This window comes from Genypterus blacodes, unplaced genomic scaffold (assembly GCF_046128005.1).
Source record: "Genypterus blacodes isolate CSIRO-AG114 ecotype Tasmania unplaced genomic scaffold, CSIRO-AGI_Gbla_v1 ptg000053l_1, whole genome shotgun sequence".
Lineage (NCBI taxonomy): Eukaryota > Metazoa > Chordata > Actinopteri > Ophidiiformes > Ophidiidae > Genypterus > Genypterus blacodes.
In genome coordinates this window covers 41450-63117 of record NW_027466865.1, presented here as the reverse complement: position 1 = coordinate 63117, position 21668 = coordinate 41450, and the positions used below count along the sequence as shown (strand labels likewise).

General features: G+C 44.0%; 2 protein-coding genes across 2 annotated transcripts; both read left to right on the top strand.

The window, feature by feature from the left end:
* Positions 1-516: 516 nt before the first annotated feature.
* arhgap25 (Rho GTPase activating protein 25) lies at positions 517-12243 on the top strand. Its single transcript, XM_076150842.1, has 11 exons — positions 517-904; positions 4338-4540; positions 5471-5558; positions 5768-5881; positions 6015-6219; positions 6995-7130; positions 7483-7556; positions 7820-7941; positions 8255-8412; positions 9226-9773; positions 11550-12243. Exons 1-11 carry the CDS (start codon positions 841-843, stop codon positions 11749-11751), a joined length of 1914 nt encoding a protein of 637 aa, XP_076006957.1. The 5' UTR covers positions 517-840; the 3' UTR covers positions 11752-12243.
* A 2309-nt stretch (positions 12244-14552) lies between these two features.
* bmp10 (bone morphogenetic protein 10) lies at positions 14553-18535 on the top strand. Its single transcript, XM_076150629.1, has 2 exons — positions 14553-15572; positions 15897-18535. Exons 1-2 carry the CDS (start codon positions 15170-15172, stop codon positions 16973-16975), a joined length of 1482 nt encoding a protein of 493 aa, XP_076006744.1. The 5' UTR covers positions 14553-15169; the 3' UTR covers positions 16976-18535.
* Positions 18536-21668: the final 3133 nt, after the last annotated feature.

The following is a 21668-nucleotide window of genomic DNA, read 5'->3' as shown; positions in this document are numbered from 1 at the left end:
TCTTCAGCCAATGTTTCGTATGATTTTGGTGTATTATTCTTTAGAATATGTGCTATAAGTTGTACATTTGTCTAGAAAAATTGTACTCTTGGTTCAATGACTAATAAAGGATAAAAAAAACCCAATCATGTGGCTTGTGTGTGTGTGTTGACTGTTACTGTTTGTTTCCTGTTTGTTTTGTTCCCTGTTTTGAGTTGTGACACACAGTTTGTTTCTTTGCACCTTTCTAGTCTGTGGTTTATTTTAACCCGCACAATCTAAAGAACATGATGCCACTCATGCACTTTTGGGGTTGTAGAGATATGTTGCATCTAACATTGCACGTATGATAACTTTAATATGTGATAAAGCCATCAAAATGTTCTTTTCTGTCACATCTCCTGCTGCTTTCTGGGGCAGCATGCGTCTGCTCGCTGGAGGAACCAAAGCAGACATGAAAACCATTTCCTCTGACAACAACTGTGGTGGTTTTGTCAAACATTACTCATTTCATCATAGCAAAAATACTTCTGCTGCTGCTCTTTCAGTGAATCAACCCAGCCACCACTCGCACCCAAAAACAGTCTGATGAGGATCACTGAAACAAGTATGGACGTGGACGTCAGGGTGGCGTGAGGCGACGTGTACAGAAGGGGAGAAAAAAGAAGAAGAAAGATTAACACAGGAAGAAGGAAGTGAGATGTGCGATATCTCCTCTCTGTCTCTGTCTCTGTCTCTCTCTCTCTGCGTGTGTGTGCGTGTGTGGACATGTGTGTGTGTGCATGTGTGAGTGAGTGTGTGTATTAATGTGTGTATGTGTGTGTGAAGTGAAACACTGACCTGTCCTCTGAATTAAGGACGATGTCTCTGAAACTACCTCACCACTGGGACTTCAGGACCTTCAAGGCTGAGACGTCTAGAATAGGTAAGAGGGCGAGAGAGAGAGAGAGGGGCGGTGGTGGAGTGTGTGTGTGTGTTGTGTTCACTGTCTGCTGTGTCGTCACATGCAGGGATCTGCAGTAACTAACGGGGGGTAAAATGAATTAAATTCCTTTGTCAGGAGGAAACCAGAGAGTGTAAAGAGTGGGTAGATTTAATATCACAGACTTTGCTCTTCTCTTCCACTATGTTGGTGATTTTCTTTAACAGATGGATGATATACATGATAAGAAGTTCTGTCATCTTGGTGCAGGTGCATGAAAAGTAATGTTACAATGTTGACTGTGTTGTGGGCATTGTGGGTTCTGCTCACACGTGGTCGCTCTCTATGGGTGAAGGTCAGAGTAATTTTATTGTTTCTTCCTAAACACCAAATCACTGTTTTCCACTATCGAGCTGTGCATACCTCCGCCATGGCTGTGTTGTCCTCCAATGATGACAGCGTCCCTCAGTGATGTGATTATGCAATTGGATCGGGATCACTGAGGAAATTAAGATTCTATCACTTGCAGTTCAGTGATTACAACGCCACCATCAGGCCAACTTGTACCAAAATCTAAAGGCTTCTTTGCTTGATCGTGAAACACCGACCTGCCATGGTTGGTTGGAACTTGTTAATAAACAGACACGCAGATATAACCTGCACCATCACGCTCCATGGTTTACTTACTTCATCACTCAAACATTCCGCCCAGTGCGTGGAATAAGAATTTAACACACTCCTGCCTGTGTGTGTGTGTATAGTCGTTCAAAGGTGCTGTACACACTCGCACTGTGCTTAGTGGTGTTTGCAGAGGGTGGAATTGTGTGTGGAAAGGTTCAATTACTACAACATCATACTGGAAGCATTCAGCAGATACACACACACCTTTGACGGTTCTGGACTGGAAGCTTTGTGAGACCTGGACTGCATATCCTGGGTTTGAGAGACGAATGGTAACATGACAGAACATGGACATTTTGTGTTGATGCTTCGGTTTGTTTGTGTGACTCAGTGAGTGGCTGATGTTACTGGGATTTTGTTTGGAGAGGAAGGAGAGAAAGGAATAAATGCAGCAATGGAAACATCAGGCGTGTGAGTCCCATGATCGTCTCATTGATAGGTGACTACCTGTTTGGATATGCTTAACGATGTGGATCTGGAGTGAGCAATGTCCTCTACAGATTGGAGCTGTTTTCTTCCAAGCATCGCTGTGAATGAGTGAATGGCCGCACGTCGTCCCAAATGAAGTGGTTTGGATCATTGGATTTGGATCATAAAGGTCAAATGTCTGATGCATTTTGATGTTCAGCTTGTCTTTCACTCTAAGTAAGCATACACAAATGTGATCAATCATTGTTTTAATCATAGAGTAATAGTTAATAGTGTTAACATGAATGTAACAGTCACACACTTTGCCCGGTGCTTTGGGGGCCTGAGGTCCACCTGGGAACTTAACCTTTTTCTGAACCTTTTCTGAGGTGTCATGGGGCTCATCAAGGTCTGACAGTGGACTAAATCAAGAAGTAAAAAGTTGAACTGTTTTGTGACTGTTTAATGTTAAACATCTGAAAATGGGACTTAGTGAGACTTTGTCTTATTGAGAGAACACCATGTGTTCACTCTGCCAGCCTGTTTCCCTGCTGTTCTTATTTCTGGATGATCATGTTACATGAAGAACCAGGTTGTCCAAAGCTACAGGAAGAAACGCAGGCCTGAGGGCTAAGTATGTGAAGTTTATATTAGTATATTTTTAATCTCCTTATAGCCCCTAGGGCCTGTTAGCTGAAGGCCTCATGCTCGGCCCAGTTTGATGCAGGACGATGCTGGATTTCGCTGCCACTCTTGTCATTCTTGCAGTTAGTCTGTATCTGTGCAGCACCGCGGCAGGAAGCAGCTTCCTGCTGTGTTTACATGATCTGATTCATGTTCACCACGGAGACGTCTTCTTCTCTCAGTATGAGCGTCTCTTCCTGAATACGACACATTCTCACGATTTTCATCTTAATAAGCAGATTTCTGAAGATGTTTCTACACTCAGTGACATTTCTGCTCAGTGGAATCGGATCCAGGCAAGATTTCAAAAGGGAAATGATGAAACAGTTTCACGTCTCTCACTGACATCGAGCTGTCTGTTTTTTACGTAAATGAGTGTGTATGTGTGGGTGTGTGTATATGTTTGACTTGTAGACATGCATGATCACTGACTTCAGTAGGTGTTGGAGTCCTGCAAGGATGAACAAGTTCTGCTGTTTAAGCTTTGTTATATTTATGTATTTTTTATCAAATGATATCGTTTATCGACAAAAAATAAGAAATGCTCAATTTAAAACTCCTCCGTGATTTGTGTAAATTAACAGACGGAACAGACAGCCACGAGATCTGGACATGGAATACAATCTGTCAATACAATCAATGAACATAATTAAATATTATTGAAATAAACTCAAACTCCAGCAGTGACATCATGTGCTGTGTGACATCAGTGGACCCTCTCTCTGAGTGTGTATGTGGCTGTGAGGAGAACCAACAGACAAACTGAGCTTAAGCTGTAAAGTTACGCTATGGTCACAATCATCCAGGCCAGAGGTGTGTGTGCCCGTGTGTGTGTGTGTGTGTGTGTGTGTGTGTGTGTGTGTGTGTGTGGGTGTGGGTGTGGGTGTGGGTTCTTCGGCAGCTCTTCATGGTTCCACTAATCAGAGGCTAGTGGTGACTTTGGGCCACAGGCCTCTCAGGCTCGTGGGTGGAGACCTTCAGAGTATCGCCGGCCCCATGGCTATGACGTGGCAGCTTCCTGTTTACGCAGCGCTGTCTTTCTTCTTCACTTCTCTTCACATGTTGCAATAACCCACAGTGGATTCAAGAACAACTGAGCAATCTACAAACAATTCCTCTGTTTGTCCATCCATCCATCCATCCATTCACACACACAGACACACACACACACACACACACACACACACACACACACACACACACACACACACACACATAACATTATTGACATTAACATTAGCTGAGAGTGTTGATCCTCATAAACTTTCCCTCCTGCACAGTAAAGGATGTGTTTGTGCAGGTTGTTAGGTGACATATGAGCTTTAATCTGTGACCTTTGACCCTTACTGGAGCTCATTGTTTGATGGTCTCTAGTAGGTCAGCGTGTTATTAGCGTGGAACAATCAGAGCTGTAATCGCTCAGCGTACACCGTCTGCAGGAAGCTGCTTGGGTCAGGCAGCTGTGACCAGTTTCCTTTGACTCTTCACTCAGCGCTGACAGAAATAGGTCTCAGATCTCTGAGCTCATGTTAAAAGAGGAAGTTGTTGGCTGATGTGTGTGAACGTTCCTATGGTCGGGCTGTGACGCAGCGCGTTGATATCGGGCCCTCCTGTCGTGTTTTTAGCACTTCTCTTTCTGCTTTCTTCTCCATCTGTCTGGCAGCACGGTCCAAGAGTGTAACTCCCAGCGAGGGAAGCCCGGGATCCAGCACGCCGGGCTCCCCGGGGTCCATGGAGAGGCCCCTGAGAGCCGGGTGGCTGAAGAAACAGCAAAGGTCTCTGGTCAAGAACTGGCACCAACGATACTTTGTGTTGAGAGGAAGCACGCTGACCTACCACAAGGACGACAAGGAGACCACGGTCCAGGTGAGACGCCAGGGTCAGAGTCAGTCCAGTTTAAGCCTGAGCAAAGGTAAAGAGGGAATATAACAGTTTTGTGTGAGGAATTCAGTTTATCATCTCTGCCAAGAAGGTTTTTACAATGGTTTGGTGTGTGTGTGTGTGTGTGTGTGTGTGTGTGTGTGTGTGTGTGTGTGTGTGTGTGTGTGTGTGTGTGTGTGTGTGTGTGTGTGTGTGTGTGTGTGTGTGTTCAACATACTGTAACTCAAAGGGTAATTGAAAGATTTCTGAGACGTTTTGGGCAGAGGTGTGTATTCATCATCTTTTATCTACCTTTGTTGAACACACTTATTGTAAGTCGCTTTGGATAAAAGCGTCTGCTAAATGACAGTAATGTAATGTAATGTAATGTAATCTAGCTGAGATGGAGCTGATCAGTAAAGGACAAACACTTTGAACAGAGCTCCATCCAGAACAGATCACACATTATTGATTACTGATTGACATTCATATCTCCTGATCTAATTGTGACAGAGAGATCATTCCAGGCAGTAGAGGCTTTGACCCCTGTGATGTCATCGGGGTTAGTAAGGTCAGATGACTACCCCTTTAAACTGGACAAAGTCCTCAACAAAGACTAAACAGAAGCTCGGGCCACAACCTTTGGAATTTTGAGCTCTAAATAAGTCATATTATGCTCTATACCAAGAGTGATCATATTATATATAACTGTACATATGATCAGTGTGTTTGGCTTACGTTTGTTGTTCTGTGGTTCAAACTGAGAGTCATTTGTTTTTGCTCTCTGGTGAACATTTGAACATTGTAAGGTCATTAGTTTGCATCTGCTGGTCTGTTCATCTCCTCAGTGTTGTTTCCAGCGCGACGGGATGTTGACTGTGTGGGTGCTGCTCTCTAATTCAGTGTGTGCATGCCTGTGTGTGTGTGTGTTCGCAGGGTGTCATCCAGTTGAGGTTCAGTAAAATCAATGAACTCCCAGCAAACACAGATGACCCTGGGAAATACCTCTTTGAGATCATACCACGTAAGTCACTCTGCTATTAAGCTTTACGGCGCCCTGCATATATGTAAACATTCTGTTAATTTGAACGGTGAGCAATTTTTTTCCCAAAGTAGAAGTAGATTTTCAACGTGATCAACACAAAGTCACACCAAATAAAAAATCTTGAGGTTTTGCAAAATGGCTCCAGCTTTCACTGTGGCAACAACCCAACAATCTGTACTGTCTTACAGGTACCCATGGCGACAGAGAGCGATGTCCTTACATCTTCATGGCAAACTCCCAGGCGGACAGGGAGGAGTGGGTCCGGACGCTGCGGCGGGTCGTCGGAATGCCGACCAGCGGAGGTTAAGTGATGAATCAAATAATAATAATGGGAATGTTCTATGTTATGCTGCGTGTTCTTTGCTCACAGAGAGTAAAACATGCAGGAACGCCAGCACATCTAAAGTCAAGATGTGGGCTTTTGTCCCTGTGCAGTGTTTGGGAAGGGTCTCACGGACACGTTGACGTACGAGCGGCGCTTCGGGCCTCACATGGTGCCCATCCTGGTGCAGAAGTGCGTGGAGTTCATCACGGAGCACGGCCTGCAGGAGGAGGGCATCTTCAGGCTCCCGGGTCAGGACAACGCCGTCAAACAGTTCAGAGACGCCTTTGACGCAGGAGAGCGGCCCTCCTTCCCCAGGTGACACACACTCCTCAAAAGACACTCCTTATTAACCTCACCTGGTCATTCCTGAATCAGGTTAAGATGAAGTGAAACAGCTTCACAAACAAAGCTATGTTAAATTACAATATTAAATACTTATATTCTTTTGTCCTTGGATTGATTATTGGATGTTTAAGGAATTTGTGGATTAAAACAGATCAGAGACTTTGGATTCCATGTGCTTCTCTTTAACAACTGACACAAAGCATAGACACAGATCAGAAATCACCATTTAAGTAAAGATTTAAGACACTTACGATTGTTAAGATTGTTATTGACATGAACTTTATATAAATGTGATAAATGATTCACTTGAGCAAAAATAATGAACAAATACATCATAAACACAATTAAAAGAGAGAAGAAAGGTTTATTTCATTTATTATTAAAACGTAAAGTTAAGTTGGTCAGTAAACCCAGCAGCAGTTGTTTGTACCTCAGAGGAGGAGGAGGAGGAGGAGGAGGAGGAGGCCTGACAGAGATGAAGAGGCTGATATGTGTGTTAGTGCTGAGATGACGCGTGACCACATCCTGCTCTGTCTGGGTTACACAACCTCACAAACTGACACACAACACATGCTTACATCCTCAGTTACATCCTATAACCCTCCATCAACCCAATCATCAGTCTCCCTCCTTGATCAGCTGTTAATAACACATATGTCTTATCAAAGTGTTGTAAGTTAAATCTCATGCAGGAACAAAGTGAGTTGTGGGATTTAATCACCCGCTGTGCTGTTATTGGCCGCAGTGACACAGATGTCCACACGGTGGCGTCGCTGCTCAAGCTGTACCTGCGGGAGCTGCCTGAGCCGGTGGTGCCCTGGACCCAGTATCAGGACTTCCTGGACTGCACCTCCACGCTGGACTCCACGCCGGGCACACAAGTACGAGTGTGTTTGTGTGTGTGTGAGAGTGTGTGAGAGAGTGTGTGAGAGTATCTGTGTGTGTGTGTGTGTGTGTGTGTGTGTGTGTCTGTCTGTGTCTGTGTCTGTGAATGTGTGTGTGAGAGTGTGTAAGAGTATCTCTGTGTGTGTGTGTGTGTGTGTGTGTGTGTGTGTCTCTGTGTGTGTCTGTGTCTGATGATCGAGAGATTTCTACCTAAATTTGTTAAGAATGACGAAGAACGTTTCGTAAGAATGTGTTGGCCAGTGTGTGTGTGTGAGGGTGATGATGTGATGCTGTGAGGTTGATGATATAAAAACAATGACGAAATTCTGTTCTCTGTGATGCTTTCAGGGTCGAGAGAAGATGGTGAAACAAATCTCTCTTCTGCCCAGAATCAACTATAACCTTCTCAGTTACATCTGCAGGTACAAACATTAAACACACTCAGTTACACAGAGAAATTACAGTTTCACATCACAGACTTCAGTTAGATGAGAGCAAAACATTTAATCTCATCAGTAAGAGATGAATATCAAAACCTTTAATCAGGATGTTAGACGACTGTTAGACAAGAAGAAGTCAAATGAATGAACACCCTTGTTGTATTTATCATAGACTTCTTTGTATATTATATTATATTTAAGATTTTATGTTGACTGTGAAGTTTTTGTCTGTTTCTGTGTTGAAGGTTCTTGTTTGAGGTACAGCTGAACTCAAAGGTGAATAAGATGAATGTGGAGAACTTGGCGACAGTGATGGGAATCAACCTGCTCAAACCTCAGATAGAAGATCCCTTCATAGTGATGAAGGGTGAGAACACACATGCACGCACGCACGCACGCACGCACGCACGCACGCACGCACGCACGCACGCACGCACGCACGCACGCACGCACGCACGCACGCACGCACGCACGCACGCACGCACGCACGTACGCACGCACGCACGGAATTCAGAAAGCAGCAAGATGCACATGTCTCCTGACTGTCATTAGTAGTAGCTGAACTATGTGGAATGGAGGAAACAAGCAGAGATCACGAAAGAAGCACCAGCAAACGTGAGCGTTTTCAAACATGAGACACTTTGATCTTCATCCTTCCACGTCTTTGTTTCCCTTCGCAGCGACTCCTCAGATCCAGAAGCTGATGACGGAGATGATCAGGGCGCACGAGAGTCTGTTTCCTCGCTCTGCAGACGTCCTGCCCTCCGCTCGGACAAACAAGGCAGAGAAGAAGAAGAGGAGCAATCCTCGCAGCTTTGTGGGCTGGGAGTCTGCAGAGGTACGAGCAGCACATCCACTCAGCTCATATGAGCCACATCCACTCAACTTCTATAGCAAATACATAAACAGGAAAGAAAATCAGAAAAACAAAGATTACATTAGTGTCCGCTTTGGTGCAGATGTTCAACGTGTCAAACTCTGTGACAATTGACCCAAAATTGAAGGAGGACGTACAAAGAAATGTCAGAATCCATAGTTTGTGTGTGGCCTTATGTGAAGCTGATAGATCCAAGGAATCCCCAAAAGTTAAAGGATGAAACATAATCTAACAACTAGATAAACATGTCAGAGAACATAAACTCCAATCAAAACGGTCTGACAAAAAGAAGAAGTTACCAGTCGGCAAAAGGTGAAGAAGACGCCTGTGATAGAGCTGCTGTGTCGCTGCAGGAAGTGCACAAATGCAGAAGCACTAGGCTGCACACTGTGTTACAATATGTAATAACTGTATCCTGTGTAGTGTGATGGGGAGCTAGTTAGTTAATCAAGGTGGTAACACACACACACACACACACACACACACACACACACAAACGCACACGCACACGCACAAACGCACACGCACACACACACACACGCACGTCTGGACTCAAGAACACAATGAAAACATTAAAATGTGCCATAGAGCCACAATGTATGCAAACATGTGTCTTTGTTCTCCTGCCAGCTCACGTCTCCACACCTTTCCTCTGGTATTACATGTATTATTATCGATTACAACTTGGCCTCAACCAAAACTCCAGCTTTCACATAACAGGTTTTATGCCTCAGCTATAACTGTGATTAATATCCAGTTGTGTGTTTGTCCCAGATGGGTGATACGTCTCTGTCCGAGTCTCCAGAGGAGGAGGACAATGACAGTCCTGGGCCCAACGGAGGGGACGGCAGCCTTCATACTGTCCTACAGGAGCCTCTCTCGCCGCCTGCAAATGACTGGCTGGGGAGTCCCCGCAAGCGCACCCAGACCCTGCCCGCCTTTAACTGCCCCCTCACTGGGATGGCAGCCAAGGCGGAGGCCCTGAACAGGTGGAGCCGCATCCAGGAGAGCACGGAGGAGAGGACCGGCACGCTGTCAGAGGACATTTTTAGGACCCTGGACCTGCAGAGTATGTCGCTGTTCAGCAGTCCTACGCTGCCCGCCAAGCAGTCAGAAGACAAGAATGGGGTCCAGACAGGAAGTGAGGCCACGACTTCATCTTCTGCTGCCGACTCACCAGACAGAAATCACCAGCCAACTCATGTGGTGACTCCTCAGCTGGTGAGTGTACAGGCCCAGACGGTGAGCGGTGCATGTCAGCGGGCAAACAGCAGGTCTGAGAAAGAGGAAGAGGACCAGCAACAATCACAACCTGCTGAAAGGTGAGATCAGTCATACAAAATGGCTCAAATAACAAATGTTGAACCAGGACAGATCTGGATTTGACAGACGGCTTTAATAATGACAATAATAATCACATCCACTGAATCAGACATTGGCTCAGTGTGATGCTTCCTCCTGTCAGTACTGACTGTGTTCCATTGCACAAGTAAAATAAAGCAGGAGATGTTTAAAGTTAAAGTTCAAGTTAGAATTCTATAAGTAAGACCTGGAAAGTGCGTTTCACGTTTTCATGTAGCTGTAGAATCGTTGTGGTGAAAACTGAACATCTGTATTATTCAAACACTTCTGCACTCACACTCTTGACGACCAGACTGGCTACAACCTTAATGGGACTTTATTTGTTTAAGTCACTCAAACTGTCACTTTTATGTCAGGAATGCTGGGAATGTCTCTGTCTTTTATTCTTAAACGCAGAAATCCCTTTCTGCATTTGCTTTTGCTAACCTGCATCGTGGCATACAGGAAGTGGATTTACTCATTGGAGGACAAATCATTGGCACAAATTAAACCTTGTTGGTCAAATGAATGCCTGTTCACTGACGTACGACACATTGGCCACACACACACACACACACACACTGCTGTGCTCTCATACTGCAAGACGCTGCTGTTTCCAAGTAAACGCCCTGATTTCCACTAAGCGGTGCAGTTTGACTGAGCAGTGAGTGAAGGGGATCTTATGGTCAAAGATGAATATTGAAACAATATGAAACAATTTATCTATTTGACTGAGATAAGGTTCATAGGTGACCATTCATCACACACTTACAACCATTTGGCCAAAAGAGTTTGGCTTTATTTAGCAAGAACTCAATTGTGTTGATCACTAAGTGGTACAACTTAGTGGAACAGTTTTGGAGTGTGTGGGTGCAATCGGGACGTTTGTCTTGGAGAAATATCAAGGTTACACTCACTGTTTCACACAGTGAGACATGGACTGCACTGCAGACTGCAGACATTTGGTGCTGTTGGTCTTTCAGCTTCAGCAAACAATTCTGATTTCTGATCAGCTTGTACTCTATATTATTTACAACATGGAAGCAGCAGTCTTGCTTTATAGACGGTGTGTAAAATCAGCTTCACCTGCTAATTTGATCAGTCCTGATGTTGTGACAAAACAAAGTGATACACAGACAAACAAGGACTAAGTTCAAAGCAAAATGCACACAATCCCAGTAAGCAAACTCCAGTGATCAATCAAAGTCTTGTCAATAATTGCTTCATCATTGAGACCTCTGGTGACGATACTCTTCTAAGTTGAGGCCAAATGCTCACGAGTCTTCAGTGGTTTAATTAGTTCTCCTGGTGAACAACAAGGTTATTTATTTTACACTTACCTGATCATCATCATCATCATCATCATCATCATCATCATCATCACCACCATCATCATCAGTTGACTTGGAGGACGCAGACAGAACAATGGACTTCATGTCCCAGTAACCTTGAAGCTTCTCAAAGCATTTCTGTAAAACACAAACTATTTTCCACAGAGCCTTCTATAGTCGTGTGCTTGTTGTTCTGTCTGTTAATAATGTAGCTGCACTAACAAGGGAACAGCTGATGGTACAAACAAGAATGATTACAGCAACTCAACCGATGTGCATAGAGGAAATGAGTGTGATGTCAAGATAGATTTGAAAATGTCAAAAAACAATAAGCCCTGGACCTTGAGCATTACATACATTTATAATATCTTTGGAATCGGTTACATTTTGGGAGCCGCTAATTCTAAACTATCTCTGCTCTTTCAGTCCGCAGAGAGAGAACAAAGAGCTGCAGGCCAGAGTGGCTGAGCTGCTCTCTGCTCTGGAATCAGAGCGCAGTCGCGTGGCCGCTCTGGAGATCTGCCTGAGAAACGCCGAGCGCAGCCGGGAAAAGGCAGAGAGACGCAGCCAGGAGCTGCAGAGAGAAATGCAGCAATTCTTAACCAGAGAGCCGCAAGCTCCAACCTAAAAACTCCATGATGATGTTCTACAAAACTGGATTCATGATCCCATTTAACCCCCGCAGAGCCATGCCGGGGCCGGTTAAGGAAGATTTGTCATCCTCCAGTGTGAGCTACTTGGTCCATTTGCTTGTTCCTGTGAGGACGGTTCAGAGTTGTTGTGGTCTTTCAATATTATCATTTACATGAAAGATAACACAGGAGGAGTGACGCATAGAATCAGTCTTGATCCGTTGTAGTTGTAACACACAGCCTGCAGTGACACTCAGAACATACTGTAGATTATTTGCTAAATTCTGTGGTCACGTTGCAATTCAAGAAATTAATTAAGAGGGTATCACGATGCTGGACGACCTGAACTCAAGGACGATTGGACTGAGTGATGGTGTTAGCGGCAGATAATGCTTATTATATGTGAAATATTTTATACTATGTAAAATAATCCCTTGTCTTAAAGTGCTAAATTGATAAAATGCATGTTGTACTTGATGTTTCCATAATTCGGTCACCCTTTTACTTTGTATGCACATCACATTTGCAGTTTAAGGTTGGAAAAAGTGTTCCCACAAAACTATGGGGGCCCTCTAAGGAAGTGAGCTACAGACTCCAAACCAACTCACATGTTTCTGGGGGCCTAAAGGGGCACTGGACCAAATTTAAGACCTCAAATGCATATCCAAATGCACTATATAAGGTGGGAAAAGTGTCCCCTTCATGCTCTCATACATTCATACGTGTACGTTACTGACTCATTGTTCTTCATCACTACCACCCACACATTTCCTCGGTTGCAGTGGATGTGGTAAGCACAGTAGTAGATCGGCAAACTGCTAAGTGAAAACATCATATTGAGGATTGTAGTCCTGGTTGTTGACTGGAGAATTCAAGCACTTCATTTAAAATCCAATCACTTTTGAAATCTTGAAAACAAATATTTCCAGCACCCAAGCAACACCTGTTTAGATTGAGGTCAGACTTCAATCAGATTTGATGCAGGTGTGTGTTGATTAATTAGTAGTGATGAAAATTACGAGTTAGGGAATATTTGAGGCAATAGTTTTTTGCTGGTGGTTTAAGAAGGCAGAAGGCAGAGGGCATTTTTGGATGCTGAATTACTGTGGAAAAATAATATATTTAGAAATGATTTAAACAAATGAAGTTGGGATAATTTTTCCTTCAAAGCTAACTTATGGTGTGAAAGAAGCACAACATTACATTACGATCGGGGGGGGAGCAATTGAGGGCACCCCAGCAGGGACTCGAACTGGAGACCCTCCGGTTCCCAAGCGGAAGCTCTACCCACTGAGCTACTGCCTCCCTCAACAATAGATAATAGGCATACAGCATTACTAAAAATATTGATTATGGTTGATTTTATCCTTAATACTACATGAGGGAAGAGTATGTGTGTGTGTCTGTGTGTGTGTGTGTGTGTACAGTATGTGGAGAGAAAGAAAAGAGGGACACAGATTGGGAGTTTGTGTAAAATGGGGGGTGGGGTGTGAGAGACAAGTAAAGGACATTGTCATTATCAAACCTTCCTCCAGCCACCAGGAAGATGCGAGAGTCTGTTGCAGCAGCAGAGAAACAGAGAAACAGATAACAGCACGTCTGTCAACCGTCAGCCTGGCGGATGAGTGGCAGAGGCAGGAAAAGCTCATTCCTTCCCATCTCACTGAGCCACCGCTATCAAGAGTGTATCTCCAGGTCACGCAAAGAAGCTCTGGAATGAGGTATCGTCGTTTTGACAGTTGTGGTGTGATGAAGCCGTGTCAGGACCGGACGTCCACATGCCAAGATTTTTTCAGGTAACTTGCCGGCCTTAGCAGCGGCGTCCTGCTCACATGGGAACATTGTGTTTTCAGGAAACGACAACCTCTTGACCCCGTGTCCGATGTTGTTACTGGTAGCGTTGCCTATCTGCCTCGCCACATACAGTGCATCAACAACACTACACTACACTTGGTATTGACTGACAGTGGAAGTCTTTCTGACTGAGTCACCCAGTTTGTATCGCCATCACCTTTGACTCTTTGCCGTCTCTCTAATCAAGAGGAATGTCTCCATATAAAGTCTAGCAGCTGCTCAATGCCATCCACGGACTTCAAACCTTAGAATACTAATCCATAAGAAAATACACAGGTTTCAGGGTCAGATGTCACCAGAAAACACTTTCTATGGAAATGGTAAAAATAAATCTTACTTTAACTCATAACCATGTGTTCCACAGGCCGATTCTTCAGCCTGGCAAGTGAATGCCAAATATCTCCAAAATGTGCCCGCGTACAAAAATAGAGTCAGTGACTTAGTTTAAACATTAATTTGCCATGAATAATTCAATTTGCATTTGCAATTTGCATTTTCGGAGTTCATGAGTTATTTTATACTAGTCTATAAAGGCAATAAACAATCACAGAAGTTAGAAGAGCCACAAGATTAACTAGATTTAAGGTATTGTGTAAGTGTGGCATCAGTGCTGTAAGGTTGTTATTGACATAACTATTGTTTGCTTGCAACATTTAAAGTAAAGTAACCTTGTCTTACCCAAGAAGTGACCCAACTATGCTGAAAGGGAAGCAAGACAAAGTGCCTCTATAAGCAGCTTTAATGTTCCAGAGAGATGTGAGCTCAGCATCTTTTATCCGTGGCCATTATGGCTCACACCTCATTACATTTCAATTTCTTTTGGACAAGTGTTGTCTGATTTAAATATCCTGATATATTTAACAACATCAACAGACCCTCACTGTATTTTGTCAAAAAGAAACGGTCAATGGAGCCTATACAGGAGCTTGCAGAACTCCACCGTTTACAAAACAAATAAACAAAACTGAAGAATATCAACCCTGGAGCACCCACCCAAACAAAATAGCACTTCCACAAGGAAGAGGCTACAGGACCGTGTTTACAAAATCCTCATTAAGGAAGTTGTGAGATAACACACACCAGCAAGCAAACTTGAAGCTGTGCACGCATGCACACACATACACCATAAGAACTGAGCAATGCAGAGCCCACCATATCATAGATAAGGGGCAGAAAGAAAGACAAGGCGAGCTGGGAAGAGAGCAGAGTAGGGAGAGACCAAGAGAGGAGAGGACGCAACAGACATGAGCCTGATGGACAAAGAGAAGCTTCGGCCGCCCCATGACCGGAACTGCAGATCTGCGGCAAAGGACATCAAAAGGTGTGCATGAGAATAACTGTTGTGAGATCAGGAAAGAGAGTCCGTTATTTCCTCGACAAGCCATACACAGCGTCAGGAATACACACCAGTCCAGAAAGTCCACTGGTCAATGTTGGGCTCAACTATGCCACTGAGCATCTGCCAGTGAACCAGCATTTACGTGGATTTGGGGATTAAGCAAACCTTTTTGTCTTACTGTTGCGTCGGCATAAATCACAGTGCTGAAGATTGGTTCTTCCATGGCGAGCATTTGGGTCTCTAAATTGGGAAACATTTTCGCCTCCAAGACTTTGCTCCTGCTGTTTTCTTTACTGCTGCTCCAGGAGCCTTTGTGTGGAGAAGGCAACCCCATCTCCCCTACACATCAGAGGCATCGCCCAGCCCCAGGCCTGGGAGACGGGCATGGAGGGGTCGTGGATCCTTCGCTGCTGGAGCAGGACAGCAATTTGGATGTGCAGAGCATGCTGGAGGGCCTGAAGGAGCAGTTTCTCCGGACCTTTAACTTGTCTGGCATGGGTTCACTGCTTCCTGGAAGCACACGCGAGGAGCCTCCAGAGTACATGCTGGAGCTGTACAACCGCTTTGCCAACGACCGCACTTCCATGCCCACATCCAACATCATCCGCAGTTTCAAAAATGAAGGTACAGGACCTCTGCTTCCAATGATTTACCCTTGTTGATCATTAAACTGCTGCAGAAAAAACATGATTTCACTTGTTAAATCTTCTACTTCTTCATCACATCACTTGTTTATCATGCATTCACGTGTAAAGTAATTGGATTTATGTATCGAGCGTAAAAGAGAAACGGTAACGGAATCAGGAAATAATTACATTACATCTGTTTTGTGACAATTTACTGTAACATTGACTGTTATTGCAGAGCTTATGTCCTGAAACTATCACTAATATGACGACACAGATTGTACAGAAATCTAAATATATGTATCCATCACTTCTCTGCCAGATTCATCTCCCAGTGCTGTCGGCGTTGGGGGGGTGAGGCACCACCCACTCCTTTTCAACATGTCCGTCCCGCACCATGAGCGCATCACAGCAGCTGAGCTCCGCCTCTACACTCTGGTTCAGACTGACCGCCACCTGTATTCTGGTGTGGACCGCAAGGTCACCGTCTATGAACTGGAATCGCAAGATGGAGAGTACAACATGACTGATGAGAATACAGAGAGAGGAGATGGATTTATCGGGAGAGCTGGTGAGCAGAGGACAGAGTTGGTGGAGTTGGTGGAGTTGGCTTCACGGCAGGTCTACGGCACCGATGATGGCTGGGAGGCCTTTGACCTTACTGCCGCTGTACAACGTTGGCGCAAATCTGACCGTGGGACAACACACAGACTGGAAGTACACATTGCTAGCATGGATAATGAAGTCAGAAGTCAAGGTTTGACAGAGGCTCGCGAAGACAGGGGTCCACCTACGGGGGACATGAAGATTGACACAAGCGCAGAGGAAAAACACCAACCTTTGCTGATTGTTTTCTCTGATGACCAAAGTAGCGATCAGCGTGATGAGAAGCGCGAACTGAGTGAGATGATTGACCATGAAACCTCAAACATGGTGCTCCAAGACCACATGGGCCTGAATGAGCTGGGAGGGGAAGGTGGGAGAGTAGAGGAGGACGAGGAGCCAAACGAAGAGGCCCTCATCCAAATGCGTTCCAATATGATCTACGACTCAGCATCCCGCATCCGCCGCAATGCCAAAGGCAACCACTGCAAGAAGCAATCACTGTTTGTAGAGTTCAAGGATATTGGATGGGACAGCTGGATCCTGGCACCCACTGGTTATGACGCATATGAGTGCACTGGCATTTGTTCCTTTCCACTGACAAAGCATGTGACACCCACCAAGCACGCTATTGTCCAGACACTCATGAACATCAACAGTCCGCAGAAGGCGGCGCAAGCCTGCTGTGTGCCCACCAAGCTGGACCCCATTTCCTTGCTTTACCTGGATGACACAGGTGTGGTCACCTACAAGTACAAGTTTGAAGGAATGGTGGTGGCTGAGTGTGGCTGCAGATAGTCCACACTGTTATGGACATGAACCCTTTGTGAAGTCTTAGTGTGAGGCGAAAGCCGCAGGTCAGGAAGCTAACAGTAAACAAACCTCTGCAGCCAGACTGTTGTCAACTAAATACACTGATTGTTGGAATCCTGAAGGGCAGCTGGGTGCGAGTGGAGGCGCAGATTTGCTTATTATACATCTATTTATGCTCCAAATGAATGAATGCAATCTGTCCATGTATGTTGTATATCAACTGCCATCACTCAGACAGTGGAGAGATAAAGTCTCACAGAGAAACAAAGCAGATCTGCGGTCATCCCAAGGTGTGTTTTCACACCAATAAGACTATGAAGGCGCATGAATTGCCAAAAGACTCAGACTAGTCAGTCCTGCAGTGGACGCAGCCTGGTGGGAACTGCTGGGCCTGATGTCCCCCCTCCCTCGTCTTCCCTCTGACATCAGTCTTCCTCTCCACTTATCTCTGGCCTCCCTACTCGATGCAAACACTAATCAGCACTTTGTGTGGCCTGGCTCAGTGAAATTACCTCCCCGAGGCAAACTTGCACGACTTGAGCTCTCTGGGCCGTCCTGCAGGCCCTGATACGTCCGTGCTGCTCTGGGGTCAGAGTGGCAGGGTTATCTACCCCAACCCTGTTTGCCACTTCAGCTCCAATCACATGCCTCTCCTCCACCACCCTCCACCCCCCCAAGCTACAGCGATAACAAGGTGTGGGGGGTTGAGAAACATGAAACGCAGACTTGGAGAACAGAATGCCATTCTGGGCAGTTTTCAAGGTGGTGGTCAACATTCCCAGGCATGGTTGATCTATACTGACGCTGTAACATGAGCCACTTGTGTATCACTAAGTCCTTATTTCAGTCGTCCCTCACTTTTATGATAAAATGGGCAGTTGCGATGGTTGTCAACCAAAGGCCAAAACAAAGAGTGGAGGCAAGAAAATACTGATATTTTCTTTTTTTGTAAGCCTTTTGATACCTCTGCTGCTTGTGTCAAATAAAAGTCTATTTATTGCTCTAATTTATTGATTTTTCTAGCAACGGAGATAGTTATGTAAATTTTCTAACTTACATAATGTGGAACAGGTTTAATATTTGTGACTATGTGGTAATGACAACCAGATGCTTCAACATTTCCTCATTATTTTTTACATTACAATTAAAATACACAAATCTTGGCTTGTCTGACCACTTTTCCATTCGTTTAGGAAGAAGCTGCAAGTCCAATGATACGGCGCATAGCTGACATTTAGATCATTCAGTCCAACAGTATCAGCTCACAGGTCATAGTTCATACCCGACACACAAACAAAGAACCATGGGAAACTGAGTGGAAGCTCAGCTAATGAACACAATGGATGGCCTGCTGCTCACACTGACAGCTAGCAGATGCAGACAGCTGTTATGGAAAACCTGTTCGTGAAGACAAACTGCGCAGAACAAACTAAACAAAGATCTGTGTCTCCTCCTGTGCTCATTTTCTATGACTGCAAATCTGGCAAATTCGCAAATATGATGTTGTTTGTTCCATGTGCAAATGCAGATTGAAGATGTAAATAAAGGGACCCATCTGAAATGTGCAAAGTGTTTTATTATTTACAGGGAGGCAGTAGCTCAGTCGGTAGGGCCTCCGCTTGGGAACCAGCGGGTCGCCGGTTCGAGTCCCTGCCGAGGTGCCCCTGAGCAAGGCACTGAACCCCCAACTGTAAATGGGTGGTGATGTAATGTAAGTCGCTTTGGATAAAAGCGTCTGCTAAATGACTGTAAAAAACATATTTAATTCTGGTAACCAATAAAACAGCGGAAATTCTCTTGGGCTGAAAGATAATAACATTGGCTGACAATAACTATTTAACAACAGTGAAAACAGGTGTAAAACATGACCTCCAGCTGAACGGAGGCCTAAACACAGGGAATATAGAATGTGTCTCAATTGTAAAACCCCTTACATTGAGAATTCTTCCTCAGCATAAGCTCTTGACAAAAAGGGTGTCCACACTTGATTTTCCATTGACTCAACACAAATGTATTGACTAAAACAAACACAAAACATAACAAGACAAAGTAGGATCTTGCAGTGGAGGAGAGAGAGCATATAAAACTAGGGAGCCTTTTGCAAGCTCCTGACAACAGATCCATACTCCAAGTTTTACATGCTACATTTTTATTGATATTTAACTTTGATTTTTCTTAATACCAGTTTTGTTTTATATCAGTTTTCTGTACAGTTATTTGTGAATTTCACATGTAAAACGTGCTCTCATGTAAACATTCTTACTATGAAAAATCAATTTTCAGAATGAGACACATTGTTCCTTCTATTCTAGTCTCTCGGTGTACACCAGAAATAAGATGTTCAGCTCCTAAATGCGTTTTTGTGCTGTTGTAATAAAACTAAACAGTAAAACGTCCATTATTTACATACCAAGAACTTCCACAATCCTGCACGAGCAGAGCGGCTCAGACCTCCTCTGGGCCCACAGTAATTACACTGTATCCGCTCCTTTACCAGTGTCCAAGATGAGATACGGTTTGTCTTTGTAGGAGTCAGACAGAACACAGCCGTCACCTACACACACTTAGCATCGCCTACATACAGAGAATGTCACCTACACACAGAAAACGTCATATCGCTCAGGTGTGACACATTCAACAACGCTGGAACAAACCACCTGAGTGTGCGCCCCCTCATCCTATTAGCATCACAATCAAACACATTAACTGCAGCGGACATATTATGCGCAGTGTCTTCCTTCAAAATTATGCTAATACAATAGGTAGCGACCACAGCTTTATGCTAGCAGCTAGCCAACAACTGACAAAAGTTGAACATCTGACACATGATGTTGATTTCATGTACAGAAAATGATAAAAAAAAACAAACAACCAAAACAAAAAATGTAATTTTCTGCCCACCAGCTTTAGTTTAAACTTTAAGAAATTTGATGGTTTTGGTCTGCCTGAAGAAATTTGACTAAATATATACCAACAGATCATTTGGAGGTCTTTATAGTCCCCAGTGTCGCCATATGCGTTGTGCTTTTGCTTACATGTCAAAGAATAAATACATGGGAATGATTCAGTAATTCCAGTAAAGTAAATGCTTTTAACATCATAATGATGATCTCATCCCAAGAAAACTGGCACTTTCATAGCTGAAAAAATTCAACAACAGTCAAAGTTAACTATCAGAGGAATATACGCAGGCATTTCCCATCTCTATAAAGGCAAACAATTTCTATAAATAGCCTTTTACACGATTCTGTCACTCTACACAGACACATCTTTGGCAGTGGTGCGCCAATGACAAGTGAAACTGGGAGTTTTTAGAAAACAAACAAGTCTGACAGTAACTGACCTCCCATCCAAGATGACATACAGGTCCACTAAAAATAGTTACAGACCAGAGGGCAAGAACCTCAGTTACTGTGAGGCAACAGGCCCTTTCATTCTGCTCACTAATTGAGTATTTACAGAACAGAGGAAGAAATATGGATCTGGCCTATGTCACTGAGTAGTTAACATTTGGAGAATATGGTGAAAAGGGAAAGTGTTAGTGTTTTATTTGTTTCACTGTCGACTCAACACACAACAACACACATGCTTGCTATTGTAGTAGAATCTGAGTCGAGTTTGGCCAAAGCGAAATTACGTGGCTCAGTGTGAACGTGTGTTTTGGTGTGTGTCATCCAAAGCTGCATGACTTGCCCAGACTCTGACGTAGAGACTCTAATTGTTTCCGTTTTGGGTAACAATGTTATCAGTTCATCGAGTGGCAAACACCTCCGCCCAGCACGCGCTCTCATCTCTCTCTTCTCCCAAGCTGCTCCTTTTTGTAAAAAAACACTGTTGTTCAATCATCATTCCGTGAGTGAAATACTCCATTCACATTTCTGACCTGGATCATTTAATCATACAAAACTAGATTGCAAAATACTGAAAACCCCATTAGTAGAGTATGAATAATGAAAAACAGATGTTCACTGTGGTTTTTCGAGCTCATGCAGGCCAGAGAGCTGCCAACAGCCTCCATACATCGCTGCTGGGATTCCATCCAGTAATAATAGGTAATGTTCCTCTCCTATCATCCGTAAGTTTTTGGGCAGTCAACTATTTCATCATATTCTCTATTTTCTCTATTTTCTCATTCTGTTCTTCTTTTGTTTGAGGGCAAAAAGAAAGAGCAGAATGAGAAAATGAGAAAATATCTCTCTCTTTTCCCAAGCTGCTCCTGTTGTAGAAAAATACTGTTGTTAAATCATGACTTGATACCTGTGTGTGAAATACGTCTCTCACATTTTTTTGACCTGGATCATTTAATCATGGGAAAATAGACTGTGAAATACTGAGGGTAAAAGTAAAACTAAATCCCATTAGTGGAATAATGAAAAACATGTTTATTGTGGTAAACAAGCTCATGCAGGCCAGAAAGTATTTGAATTCACTGCCAGCAGCCTCATCACTGCTGTGATTCCATCCAGCAATCACAGGTATTGTTCTTCTCTTTTCTTCCGTACGTTTTTTTATTGACACCCAGCCACCCTTTGCTGATGTCAGGGTGGGGTGTGGTCTAAGGCCCTACGTTTATCTTTTCTTTCCTTTTTGAACCTGGGTCCTCACCATACAACGGAGGAATGTATTTAATGGGTCCAGCGCCATGTATTTCTTTTTATGTAACTGTTGCCCTTTATAT

What these genes read in the sequence shown, in the direction of transcription:
- arhgap25 (XM_076150842.1), top strand. Translation starts at nt 841, where the DNA reads ATGTCTCTGAAACTACCTCACCACTGGGACTTCAGGACCTTCAAGGCT. An exon ending in CCTCTTTGAGATCATACCAC is followed by an intron (nt 5,559 to 5,767) that starts GTAAGTCACTCT and finishes ACTGTCTTACAG; the next exon opens with GTACCCATGGCGACAGAGAG. An exon ending in CAATCACAACCTGCTGAAAG is followed by an intron (nt 9,774 to 11,549) that starts GTGAGATCAGTC and finishes CTGCTCTTTCAG; the next exon opens with TCCGCAGAGAGAGAACAAAG.
- bmp10 (XM_076150629.1), top strand. Translation starts at nt 15,170, where the DNA reads ATGGCGAGCATTTGGGTCTCTAAATTGGGAAACATTTTCGCCTCCAAG. An exon ending in CCGCAGTTTCAAAAATGAAG is followed by an intron (nt 15,573 to 15,896) that starts GTACAGGACCTC and finishes CTTCTCTGCCAG; the next exon opens with ATTCATCTCCCAGTGCTGTC.